This window comes from Hippopotamus amphibius, chromosome X (assembly GCF_030028045.1).
Source record: "Hippopotamus amphibius kiboko isolate mHipAmp2 chromosome X, mHipAmp2.hap2, whole genome shotgun sequence".
Taxonomy (NCBI): domain Eukaryota; kingdom Metazoa; phylum Chordata; class Mammalia; order Artiodactyla; family Hippopotamidae; genus Hippopotamus; species Hippopotamus amphibius.
Window position 1 is genome coordinate 123,945,260 of NC_080203.1, and position 13,952 is coordinate 123,959,211.

The window sequence follows — 13,952 nt, forward strand, 5'->3', positions numbered from 1 at the left end:
GGACAGGTTCTTCTCCGCTCACTGCCGTAATCCTCAGAGCATCTCTGAGGTTTTGTTACAATTTCCGTTTTGACCAGTGGTGACCCGAGACACAGTCCGGTTCAGTGTGGTGGAGACAGGGTTCAAGAGGAAGTCATTCAGGCTGGTAAAGAGACACCCATTCCACTCCCTGTTGCCACCAATGCCTTAAATCCTCAGTTTCCTCGTATGTAAGGTGATTATAACACAGCAGCTGTGGGGCGCTGTTTTGAGGATTAGAGAAATAATTCAGCAAAGCTAGCTCATGGTAGGAAGCTGCTAATTACTGTTGTGTAGCTGCACTGACCAATGTAGTTGCTTAGCCACATGTTTCTACTTAAATTAACTTAATAAAAAATTCATTTTCTCAGCAGCACTAGCCCCATTTGCAGTGCTCAACGGCCACCGATGCCTAATGGCTACCATATTGTATGTATTGTATACATATTGTATAGTGCAGATATAGATCATTTCCATCATATAGAATGTTCCATTGGATAGCATTGCTCTGTATCGTTAACTTTGATTTTACACAACTACCAGACCTGAGGGCTGAGCAAAACCATTCTCTTGGAATTGGATGCTCTCCTGGATGTTTACCTGTGGAGGTGAGAGTCTAATGAGGCCAGTCTTGGAAGGGTGTCCTTTGTTCACCAGAGATAGAAAGAAGTGATATTTGTTTCCTAAATTAAGATAGTCTATCTGTAAGGCAGATATTTCAGCCCTGAAAAGATGGGAAGTTCACGCCAAGGTAAACCTCCAGAAAGGACTAATTCTTTGCACCGTGCATTTAACCAGAAAGGGCGGGGGAGGATTCTGACTTTTGAGTCAGCAGAGAAAACATTCTTTGGAGGTAGAGTTTGGAAAGGACCACTAATCTGTTTTCCAAACAGATTTTTGTAAATAACTGACAGGAGATGAGCTGCTTCTATCAAAGTATTAACCCAAATGATGGGGGTTAATCATTAAACCTTTTAGGTGGTGGCTTGCTTGTTTGTGTGATATTCTAATCTGGGTCACAGAATGGCTAAGGCAGCTTTAAGTGAAGGGTGGAATTTTTACCTCCGTTTGCCTTGTGTTTTCCACTCTGAAAGAATGTTGTGGCTGCTCTTTTTTCTAGTGACTGCTGTTCATGCCGAACTCTGTCAACCAGGTACGTAAGCCTTGAAACTTCAAAATAGATTAACAGTTTTCTAAATGATTGACAAGTCTCTGACTGAAAGACTTCTTTATTTTTCTAAATCTGCCAGCATGTTGTGGCTTGAAAGTTGAGCCTGTGGATGTTTTATGAGTTTGAAAGAAAAATTTCAACCGTCTAAGATGATTGCAGTTAAACTTTCAGTAGTATTTGGGGCAGTTTAATTGCAATTCTGTGTTCTGTTGATTTGAGTTGCATTAAATATTAGGATTTATCAGGCTCCATTTTGGCAGATTTTATCATCATATAATGCTCTCTCTCTTTTTTCTCTCTGGCAGATGCAGAAAATGCTTTTAAAGTGAGACTTAGTATCAGAACAGCTCTGGGAGATAAAGCAGTAAGTGAAGAACCTGCATGTTCCTTTAAATTTTTGTTTGCTAATAATAACACTGCTTTCTCTGATAATGAGCCTATCTGCATAGTTATCTTAAATTTATATAGATTGCTTTTAAAGACCTCAAATCTGATATTTTCTTAAAGCAAAAAGATTTGTGGTAAAATAGAAACTGTTAATAAAGTGACTTTGCCTGAAGTATTTACTCTTTAATGTATGCTGGAAAATATGTTAAGTTCTGTGCTACCCAAAACGATTTTGCAAGCCTGCACGTTTCAGCCTAGCAGAGTGCAGCAAAGGGGCCTGAATCAGGCTCTCAGGTCTGGGTTGGGCTCTGCTCCTTACCCTTGTGGTCATTTGAATCTTGTCAGTCACTTTTCTCATCATCAAAAAGAGGGTATATGTTTCACCCACATAAAATCTTTCATAGCACAGAATGTTTCAATTCTAAGGTGAGGTTTCTTCAATTCTTCTCAGATCTCAAAATAGCAACATGAAATATATGCTTATGAAATTAAAGTTAAAAAAATACTCATGGGGCTCCGGTAGCTATAGGAACAGTAAAGACTGTCAAATTAATAAGATGGAGTAGTGTCATTCTAGTTTCAGTTTTCCAGCGTGGTCTGAAAATTTTCCCCAATAGAAGGTGATAGTAAGATGCCTCAGGCTAGAGATGATAAAAGAGTGCTAAAGAAACTTGGAAGTATTCCGTCTGCAGGGCAGTCCACCAGTGGATTATTTTGTTCACTCAGTGACTAATAATCATTTTAACAGCCAGCATTCCTTAAGAACGTAGTTTACTTTCTAGCTAGGTCCTTCTGATCACTTCGCTCACATCAGCTCATTTAGCCCTCACAACAACGCTTTGAGGAAGGTGGCATGGGTATTCCCATTCTTATTAGGTGGATGAGAAAACCAAGGTGCAAAGACGTTAAGTGACCTACTCAAGATCTCAAGTCAGCAAGGGGCAGGGGTCAGGTTTGAACCCAGGCAGTCTAACTGCAGAATCCACCATCTCTGCCAGTGCTTAGGGTTGCTTATCCCAGGATCCTGTGAGGGCAGGCACCGTGCTGGATGCTGGGGGTGCAGTGCAGCTAAAACCAGCCTTATCCTTGCCCCTGGGGAGCTTACAATAGTGGAATTGGTTGCATATTCAATGCACTAAATGCAAGTGTGCAATCTTGACAAGCATTACACGAAGAAGTACATAGGGACTTTGGCCTCATCAGGGGCCACAGTAACTGGCATTTGCTGTGAGGTCTAAAGCGCGAGTAGAAGTGAACCAAGGGATAGAAGGAAAGAAGGTGGAGGGAACAGCATGTGCCAAGGCTTATTACAGGAAGGAACGTGGGGAGGGTGAGGGGTGGAAGGAAGGCCGAGGTGCCTGGAACTGGGGTGGTGAAGAGGAGCATGGCACATGATGAGCTTCCAGAGAAAGGAGGGGTCAGGTCAAAGAAGGTGTGGAATATGTTGGGGAATTTTGATATTATCTTTAAAGCAAGTGGGAGTTTCGTGGAAGGGGTGTCATGACAGAATTTGTGTTTACAAGACACTTTGGCCACAGTGTGGAAGACAGATTCAAGGGGACTAGGGTAGAGAGGAGGAGCCAGTTGGGAGGTGATTGGAGTAGTGCGGGTGCGAGATGTTGGCCATTTGGAGTACGGTGTGTTGGTGGAGAGAGGAGACAGTGAAGGGATTTGAGAGCCGTGGGGATGGGATGACAAGGAAGAGAGGACGAGGGGTCAAGGTTAAGCTTTTGTTTCTAACTATGCAGCTGGATGGATGATGGCCCATTTATGAGTCAGGGAACCAAGAACCAACAAGAAAACCATGGCTTTAATTTTGGACTTACTAAGTTTGAGGTATTATTGACAAACAGGCAAGGACAGAGCTGGCTTGAGATACACATTTCTGCATCACTTGCACTGAGGTGGTAATGACAGTGCTGAGGAAGAAAGTGGAGGGTGAAGAGGAGAGGGGTTAGCCTCAAGCTTAGCCCTTGTAGAGGAGGATGCTGTATCGCGAAAGGGAAGAGAGTGCTCTGAGATGAAGGGACTGTTCCAGAGCATCGAATGGTGTAGAGAGGCCAAGTGAGGAGGACTGAAGACTGCTCATTGTGTTGAGCAATGTGAAGGTCATTGGTAATGTGAGAGAGCTGCTTTGTGCAGTGGAGGGACTGGAAGGCAGATGGTAGAGAAGGTTAAGAATAAGTGGGCAGTGACCATGTAAAGACAGAAAGATGGACAACTCCTTTAAGAGAGACAGCAATGGGTAGAAGAACAAGGACTGAATAAAGTGATTTAGTTTTGCTATTGTTTTAATGGGAAAGACTTGAGCATAGTTTAAAGTCAATGGACAGCCTCCAGTCAGCATTGAATGCACAGAAGAGAGGGGGAAACTGCATTGTTTAGATCCTGGGAAGGGCCGAATGGAAGTGTTCCTAATAGAGGTGAACAGAATAGCCGTTGACAGGAGAAATACCACATCCGGGCCTTTGGGGGAGGATGTGGATAAGACATGTGCCTATGGAGGGAGTTTTGTACTTAGTGTCAGGAGGCTGGGGGAGTGTAAATGGATGACTCGAGATGTATCAGTAACTTATGAAACAAGAGCGCCTGCTGAGAGTGAGGTGTGAGGGAAGCACTGAGATTTGGGGGGCCTGATGGAGCTTTGAAATAGTCGTTGTGAACCATGAGAGAGAGAAAACTGATGGAGAATCCTAAGGGAATTCCAGGCAATTTGGCTGTAGGTCATCATAAATTTAGAGTTAAGCCACAAAACCTGTTTTGTGATTTTCTCCAGTTATACTCGATGACTCACCTAAAATGTGGGGTCAACCACTTTTAGTTTGCTAGGGCTGCTGGAACACAGTACCACACATTGATTGGCTTACACAACAGAAATTTGTTTTCTCTCATTCTGGAGGCTGGAAGTCCAAGATCAAGGTGTCAGCAAGGTTGATTCCTTCTGAGTTCTATGAGGAAGGATGTGTTCCAGGCCTCTCTCCTTGGCTTCTAGATGGCTGCCTTCTCCCTGTGTGTACACATCTTCCCTCTGTATGTGTCTGTGTCCAAATCTCCTGTTCTTACAAGGACACCCATCATGTTGGATTAGGGCCCACCCTAGTGATCTAATTTTAACCTAATCACCTCTGTAAAGACACTATCTCCATATATGGTTACATTCTGAGGTACCTGGGGGTTAGGATTTTAACATATAAGTTTCTTTGGAAGGGGGTACAATTCAGCCCATAACACACACGTACACTCAAGTTTTCAGCTAAGAAAATAAAAAGAAAAATTGTACCGGTGTTAATAAAGGAAAGGAAGCTGAGATGGGGAGTCAGTTTATGAGGGAAGAGAGAAAGGAAGGAAGGGAAACAACTGTCTATGTCCAGGATGAGAGGTCCAAATGCCCTATTTGTTGACCAGCTACAAATACTGCAGATTTTGAAGACGATAACGCAGTGGGAAACACACCACACTTACAATGATGGAATAGCCAGGAAACTCTGTCCTAAACATTATGGTGACATGATTTATCATGGTCTCCAGTCTTTATTGTATGAGAAAGATGAGAGAGAGACACAGACAGACACACACACACACCAACACCACTGTGGCCACAGTTAGAATCCAATGGACCAATTTTTATCCCATGTCTCTTCACTTTACATTCTCTGTTTTACTTCTCTTTCAGTATGCCTGGGATACAAATGAAGAATATCTCTTCAAAGCGATGGTGGCTTTCTCCATGAGAAAAGTTCCCAACAGAGAAGCAACTGAGTAAGTAAGCAATGAAAAGTCTTAATTGATTGTTTGCAATATTATTTGAGATAGGACATTAATTCAAAACTCAATCTCAAAAATAATTTATACATCTAATTTTTAAGGGACCCACATTTTACTTTAACGTTAAAAAAAACCTTTAGCTCAGCTTATAGTTTATATCATGTTCTAACAATGCTCTTCATTCAATAGGCACTATGAAGATAAATATAAAAATTTGTAGTTATGTCAGAAGATTTCTACATTTCTATTTTATATATATTTCTCTTGTAGACAGAGAGATAGAGAGAGAGAGAGAGAGAGAGAGAGAGAGAGAGAGAGAGAGAGATAAAGAAAGAAAGAAAAGAGTTCTATTCTCATTGTATTCATCTGCTCTGGCTGCCATAACAAAGTACTACAGACTGGTTGGCTTAAACAACAGAAATTTATTTCTCACAGTTCTGGAGGCTGGGAAGTTGAATGTTAAGATGCTGACAAGGTAGGTTTCATTCTGAGGCTTCTTCTTTCAGCTTGCAGGCACCACCAAAATCTTTGTATGCTCATGTGACCTTTTCTTTGTTGAGGGGAAAGGGGCGGGGGAGAGAGTGAGTACTCTGGTGTCTTTTTGGATGAGGGTGCTAATTCTCTCTATCAGGGCTCCACCATTAGGGGTTAGGGCTTCAACATATGAATTTGGGGGGAAGGGGATAAGTCTATCACACTCATTTTGAAAATAACTTACATATGTATAGGTTCATTGCACTGTTGGTATCTATCACAGCACCTTCTTTATTTTCTTAAAAGCTTTAGTACAATTTTTAACAGTTGTACATTTTTATCTGTTCTTCCAGAGGAATCTTCCCTATTTGTGATGTTTCCTCCCATCTCCATTTGTGATTAGGGTAACACTCCTTTTTTCTCCCTACTCCCCTCCTTCACTCTTCCCCTTGAGAGGTGAAATGACTGATCGGATTGGCGGGCTGGAAGGAGAAACTGGGCATGGGTTTCCTTCTCTTGAGGAGCTGGCCTGCCCTCAAACAGCATGCATTTTTCTATGCTGCTCCCCACACTACGTACAGAATCAGGCCCTGCCTGGGCAGGCTCACACACCCGCACGGCTGTCCGTGCTGTCCTCAGCTGCGAACTGTTTACATTGGCAGGTGCCAGACCCTAAGCATATTACTCCAGTACATGGCAAATACTGCCTCAGTTCGGCTCCACCTGGGTCACTATAGATGAATTTATCTCATCTCAGGATTTTTTTTAAATTAGGAAGGAAATTTGCCTACTGATAAAAGTCATATCCTCCAACCTGGCCTTTTATGTTGGTCTCCTGTCTGCTTCATTCTTTTGTCTTAATTCTATTGAGAACCTGGCAAAGATGGTTTCTATTTATTGGTCTTCCTCAAACCCACATTGTATTATGCATGGGCTGTGAATATAAGGGATAAAACAGAAGAGTAAAATTTGGGGGAGGAAAATAAACATATATGTACATTTGTGTGTACACACACACATATACACACACATATTTATTTTAAAATACATAACATATTCACATGATTCAGAAAATTCAAAGAAGGAGGTGTAAGGTAAAAGAAAAATATGCCCTATATGAACTTTACTCCTATTTTATAGATTTTTAGAAAAGATATATTTGCCTTTATCTTATGCCTTTAAACTGAAGCATTCTTTCTAAAACAATTTATAATAACCTTTTAAAAATAAAAATTAGAAGATTGCCTTCCAAAAAATCAAAAAGGAAAAATATAAGGAGAAAAGGGAACCCTTGTACACTGTTGGCAGGGATGTAAATTGGTGCAGCCACTGTGGAAAACAGTATAGAGGTTTCTCAAAAAACTGAAAATACAACTACCATATGACCTAGGAATTCCATTCCTGGTCATATATATCAGAAAACAAGAAAAGCATTGATTCAAAAAGATACATACACCCCAGTGTTCATAGCAGTGTTATTTACAATAGTCAAGATATGGAAGCAACCTAAGTATCCATCAACAGAAGAATGGATAAAGAAGATGTGTTGTATACACACACACACACACACACACACACACACACACACACATATATATATACATACATACATACAATGGAATACTACTCATCCAGAAAAAAGAATGAAAATTTGCCATTTGCAACACGGTGGATGGACTTGGGAGGATATTATGTTATCAGTTATATGTGGAATCTAAAAAATAAAACAAACTAGTAAATATAACAAAAAGAAACACACTTGGATATAGAGAACAACCTAGTGGTTACCTGTGGAGAGATGGGAGGGGGAGGGGCAAGATAAGGGTAGGAGATTGAGGTACAAACAACTATATATGAAATAAATAAGCTACAAGGATATATTATACAGCACAGAGAATATAGCCAATATTTTGTAAGTATAAATGGAGTTCTAGCCTTTAAAATTGTGAATCATTATGTTCTACACCTGAAACTTATGTAATATTGTACCTAAACCATACCTCAATTTTAAAAAAATGAAAAAAAAAAAGAAAAATATAAGGAAAAAGGCCACTGGTCATCTCACAATGCTAACCCCTCAACTGGTCTCTTTTTATCTTATTGTCGTTTTTGATCAGCAGATTTTATACACCGCTGTGTTAATTGTACTATTACTTCCTCTAAGTGCCTAAATTTCACCTTGTAAATGACAATGTTAAATCACATTTCCATTCTTAGGAAAAGTTAATTTCAAATTAACTTATCTGAAATACCTAACATTTCAGATTAATTGTGAGGAATTCACTTTTGAAATTTTTTTTTCCGGAAACTGGGAATTGTAGGAGTCTGTGAATATATGATCTGGTTTATTTGCAAAGGTGTTTTAATTGGAACTGGGTGCATAAGCTATATAAAGCCTTTTGTTGCCATAGTCAGCTGAAAAAATTGAAAAGTGCAAAACTAAATTGGAGGTCAACAAATTTTTTCCTGTAAATGCTCAGGCAGCTTGAGTCCCAGCAATACTGCTGTCAGGGGGCTGAGTGAGGAGGGCTGCCAAATGAATCGGGATGTGTTTAAGATGCAGTATAAGTGCTGAACCCGATTCTACATGCGCTGCCCTAAAGGTGGCTGCTTCTTCACATGAGTAGGTATCCCCCATGGGAAAGGGCACCACACAATGCAAGATGGATTGAAAACAACTTCCCAGACAGGCTGCCTCTTCCAAGTGTGATGGGTAATAGAAAGACGTCACTAGCTTGGCAAATGGATCAGATTTTAAATGTGCCTTTCAGAGGTCTTTGGGGCCAGTGTGAGGCAGAGTGGATTCTAGAGGTAGGGAAGTATCCCTTTTAGGATGGCTTCAGGGATTCAAATCTTGAATATTGGCCAGCTTTTTTTTTTTAATCTTTAAATTTTATTTATTTATTATTTTTGGGGGGTACACCAAGTTCAATCATCTGTTTTTATACACATATCCCCATATTCCCTCCCTCCCTCGACTCCCCCCACCCTCCCTCGAGTCCCCCCCACCCTCCCTGTCCCAGTCCTCTAAGGCATCTTCCATCCTCGAGTTGAACTCCCTTTGTTATACAACAACGTCCCACTGGCTATCTACTTTACAGTTGGTAGTATACATATGTCTGTGCTACTCTCTCGCTTCGTCTCAGCTTCCCCTTCACCCCCCGCCCCCTCCCAAACCTCGAGTTCTCCAGTCCATTCTCTGCACCTGCGTCCTTGTTCTTGTCACTGAGTTCAACAGTACCATTTTTAGATTCCGTATATGTGAGTTAGCATACAATATTTGTCTTTCTCTTTCTGACTTACTTCACTCTGTATGACAGACTCTAGGTCTATCCACCTCATTACATATAGCTCCATCTCATCCCTTTTTATAGCTGAGTAATATTCCATTGTATATATATGCCACATCTTCTTTATCCATTCGTTTGTTGATGGGCATTTAGGTTGCTTCCATGTCCTGGCTATTGTAAATAGTGCTGCAATAAACATTATGGTACATGTTTCTTTTGGGATTATGGTTTTCGTTGGGTATATGCCCAGGAGTGGGATTACTGGATCATATGGTAGTTCTATTTGTAGTTTTTTAAGGAACCTCCAAATTGTTTTCCATAGTGGCTGTACCAACTTACATTCCCACCAACAGTGCAGGAGCGTTCCCTTTTCTCCACACCCTCTCCAACATTTGTTGTTTCCAGATTTTGTGATGATGGCCATTCTGATCGGTGTGAGGTGATACCTCATTGTGGCTTTGACTTGCATTTCTCTGATGAGTAGTGATGTTGAGCATCTTTTCATATGTTTGTTGGCCATCTGTATGTCTTCTTTGGAGAAGTGTCTATTTAGGTCTTCTGCCCATTTGTGGATTGGGTTATTTTCTTTTTTGATATTAAGCTGCATGAGCTGCTTGTATATTTTGGAGGTTAATCCTTTGTCCGTTGTTTCATAAGCAACTATATTTTCCCATTCTGAGGGTTGCCTTTTAGTCTTGTTTATGGTTTCTTTTGCTGTGCAAAAGCTTTTAAGTTTCATGAGGTCCCATTTGTTTATTCTTGATTTGATTTCCATGATTCTAGGAGGTGGGTCCAAAAGGATCTTGCTTTGATGGATGTCATAGAGTGTTCTGCCTATGTTTTCCTCTAGGAGTTTGATAGTGTCTGGCCTTACATGTAGGTCTTGAATCCATTTGGAGTTTATTTTTGTGTATGGTGTTAGGAAGTGTTCTAATTTCATTCTTTTACATGTTGCTGTCCAATGTTCCCAGCACCACTTATTGAAGAGGCTGTCTTTTTTCCATTGTATATTCATGCCTCCTTTGTCAAAGATAAGGTGCCCATATGTGTTTGGGCTTACTTCTGAGTTCTCTATTCTATTCCATTGATCTTCCTTTCTGTTTTTGTGCCAGTACCATACTGTCTTGATCACTATGGCCTTGTAGTATAGTTTGAAGTCAGGAAGCCTGATTCCACCAACTCCATTTTTCCTTCTCAAGATTGCTTTGGTTATTCGGGGTCTTTTGCGTTTCCATACAAATCGTAAGATTTCTGGCTCCAGTTCTGTGAAAAATGCCATTGGTAATTTGATCGGGATTGCATTGAATCTGTAAATTGCTTTGAGTAGTACAGTCATTTTCACGATGTTGATTCTTCCAATCCAGGAACATGGTATGTCCCTCCATCTGTTTGTGTCATCTTTGATTTCTTTCATCAATGTCTTAAAGTTTTCTGCATACAGATCTTTTGCCTCCTTAGGCAGGTTTATTCCTAGGTATTTTATTCTTTTGGTTGCAATGGTGAATGGGAGAGTTTCCTTAATTTCTCTTTCTGCTCTTCCGTTGTTAGTGTATAGGAATGCAAGAGATTTCTGTGCATTAATTTTGTATCCTGCTGCTTTACTAAACTCATCAATGAGTGCTAGCAGTTTTCTGGTAGAGTCTTTAGGGTTTTCTATATATAATATCATGTCATCTGCAAAGAGTGACAATTTTACTTCTTCTTTTCCAATTTGGATTCCTTTGATTTCTTTTTCTTCTCTGATGGCTGTGGCTAAAACTTCCAAAACTATGTTGAATAATAGTGGTGAGAGTGGACACCCTTGTCTTGTTCCTGTTCTTAGAGGGAATTCTTTCAGTTTTTCCCCATTTAGAACAATGTTGGCTTTTGGTTTCTCATATATGGCTTTTATGATGTTGAGGTAATTTCCTTCTATGCCCATTTTCTGGAGAGCTTTTATCATAAATGGATGTTGAACTTTGTCAAAAGCTTTTTCTGCATCTATTGAGATGATCATATGGTTTTTATCCTTCAATTTGTTGATATGATGTATCACGTTGATTGATTTGCATATATTGAAGAATCCTTGCATCCCAGGGATAAACCCCACTTGATCATGGTGTATGATTTTTTTTTAGTGTGCTGTTGGATTCTGTTAGCTAGTATTTTGTTGAGGATTTTTGCATCTATATTCATCAGTGATATTGGTCTGTAGTTTTCTTTTTTTGTGACATCTTTGCCTGGTTTTGGTATCAGGGTGATGGTGGCCTCGTAGAATGAGTTTGGGAGTGTTCTGCCTTCTGCGATATTTTGGAAGAGTTTGAGAAGGATAGGTGTTAGCTCTTCTCTAAATGTTTGATAGAATTCTCCCGTGAACCCATCTGGTCCTGGGCTTTTGTGTGTTGGGAGATTTTTAATCACTGCCTCAATTTTCGTACTTGTGATTGGTCTGTTCATGGTTTCTATTTCTTCCTGGTTCAGTCTTGGAAGATTGTATTTTTCTAAGAATTTATTCATTTCTTCCAGGTTATCCAATTTATTGGCATATAGTTGCTTGTAGTAGTCTCTCATGATCTTTTGTATTTCTGAGGTGTCCGTTGTTACTTCTCCTTTTTCATTTCTAATTCTGTTGATTTGCATCTTCTCCCTTTTTTCTTGATGAGTCTGGCTAATGGTTTATCAATTTTGTTAATCTTCTCAAAGAACCAGCTTTTAGTTTTATTAATTTTTGCTATGGCTTCCTTCCTTTCTTTTTCATTTATTTCTGCTCTGATCTTTATGATTTCTTTCCTTCTGCTCACTTTGGGGTTTCTTTGTTCTTCTTTTTCTAATTGTTTTAGGTGTAAGGTTAGGTTGTTTATTCGATCATTTTCTTGTTTCTTAAGGTAGGACTGTATTGCTATAAACTTCCCTCTTAGAACTGCTTTTGCTGTGTCCCATAGGTTTTGGGTTGTTGTGTTTTTGTTGTCGTTTGTTTCTAGATATTTTTTGATTTCCTCTTTGATTTCTTTAGTGATTTCTTGGTTGTTTAAGAGTGAATTGTTTAGCCTCCATGTGTTTGTATTTTTTGCAGTTTTTTTCCTGTAATTGATGTCTAGTCTCATGGCGTTGTGATCTGAGAAGATGCTTGATATGATTTCAATTTTCTTGAATTTGCTGAGGTTTGATTTGTGACCCAAGATGTGTTCTATCCTGGAAAATGTTCTGTGTGCACTTGAGAAGAACTTGTAGTCTGTCGTTTTTGGATGGAATGTCCTATAAATATCAATTAAGTCAAGATGGTCTAATGTGTCATTTAAAGCTTGTGTGTCTTTATTTATTTTCTGTTTGGATGATCTGTCCATGGATGTACGTGGGGTGTTCAAGTCTCCCACTATTATTGTGTTACTGTCGACGTCCCCTTTTATAGCTCTTAGCATTTGCCTTATGTATTGAGGTGCTCCTATGTTGGGGGCATAGATAGTTACCATTGTGATATGTTCTTCTTGAATGGATCCCTTGATCATTAGGTAGTGTCCTTCCTTGTCTCTTTTAATAGTCTTTACTTTCAAGTCTAATTTGTCTGATATGAGTATTGCTACTCCAGCTTTCTTTTGACTTCCATTTGCATGGAATATCTTTTTCCATCCCTTTCCTTTCAGTCTATATGTATCCCTTGGTCTGAAGTGGGTTTCTTGTAGGCAGCATATAGAAGGGTCTTGTTTTTGGATCCATTCAGCCAGTCTGTGTCTTTTGGTTGGAGCATTTAATCCATTTACATTTAAGGAGATTATTGACATGTGTGTTCCAATTACCATTTTCTTAATTGTTTTGGGTTTGTATTTGTAGGTGTTTTCCTTTTCTTGTGTTTCCTACTTAGAGAAGTTCCTTTAGCACTTGTTGTAAGGCTGGTTTGGTGGTGCTGAATTCTCTTAACTTTTGCTTGTCTGGAAAGCTTTTGATTTCTCCATCAAATCTGAAGGAGATTTTTGCTGGGTAGAGGATTCTTGGCTGTAGGTTTCTCTCTTTCAGGACTTTCAGTATATCCTGCCATTCCCTTCTGGCCTGCAGAGTTTCTGTAGAGAGGTCAGCTCTTATCCTTATGGGTTTTCCCTTATATGTTATTTTTTGCTTTTCTCTTGCTGCTTTTATATTTTTTGTGTGTGTTTAATTGTCGTTAGTTTGATTAATATGTGCCTTGGTGTATTTCTCCTTGGGTTTATTCTGTATGGGACTCTCTGTGCTTCTTGGATTTGGTTAATTATTTCCTTTCCCATGTTGGGGAAGTTTTCCACTATAACCTCTTCAAATATTTTCTCAGATCCTTTCTTGTTTTCTTCTTCTTCTGGGATGCCTATAATTCGAATGTTGGTATGCTTAATGTTATCCCTGAGGTCTCTGAGACTGTCTTCTATTCTTTTTATTCTTTTTTCTGTTTCCTGCTCTGTGGCAGTTATTTCCCCCCTTCTATCTTCCAACTCACTTATTTGTTCTTCTGCCTCAGTCATTCTGCTGGTTATAGCATCTAGAGTATTTTTAATTTCAGTTATTTTGTTATCCATTGCTGTTTGTTTTTCTGAGTTCTTATGAACTGTTTCCTGTACTTTCTCTATTTTGTTATTGAGATTTTGTATCATTTTTACTATCATTACTCTGAATCCTTTTTCAGGCATTTTTCCTATTTCCTCCTGATGTATTTGGTCTTGTGGGTTTTTTTCCTGCTCCTTTGCCTGCATGGTATTTCTTTGTTTCCTCATGGTTGTCCAAACTTTTGGGGTTGCTTGTCCTGGCGATAGAGGTGTTTATAGAAGACTGTCCAAGCCTCAGACTAATGTCCAAGTATTGGATTAAGCAAATACTAAGTGTAGGAAACACATACATGTATAAGA

General features: G+C 39.5%; 1 protein-coding gene across 1 annotated transcript in view; it reads left to right on the top strand.

The window, feature by feature from the left end:
- Positions 1–1,025: 1,025 nt before the first annotated feature.
- The window catches only part of CLTRN (collectrin, amino acid transport regulator), a 40,862-nt gene continuing 27,935 nt past the window's right edge, over positions 1,026–13,952 (top strand). Inside the window, exons 1-3 of the mRNA XM_057717721.1 lie at positions 1,026–1,171; positions 1,495–1,553; positions 5,250–5,335. Of these exons, the coding sequence (XP_057573704.1) occupies positions 1,042–1,171; positions 1,495–1,553; positions 5,250–5,335 (275 nt within the window). The 5' untranslated portion in view covers positions 1,026–1,041. The remainder of the gene's footprint in view (positions 1,172–1,494; positions 1,554–5,249; positions 5,336–13,952) is intronic.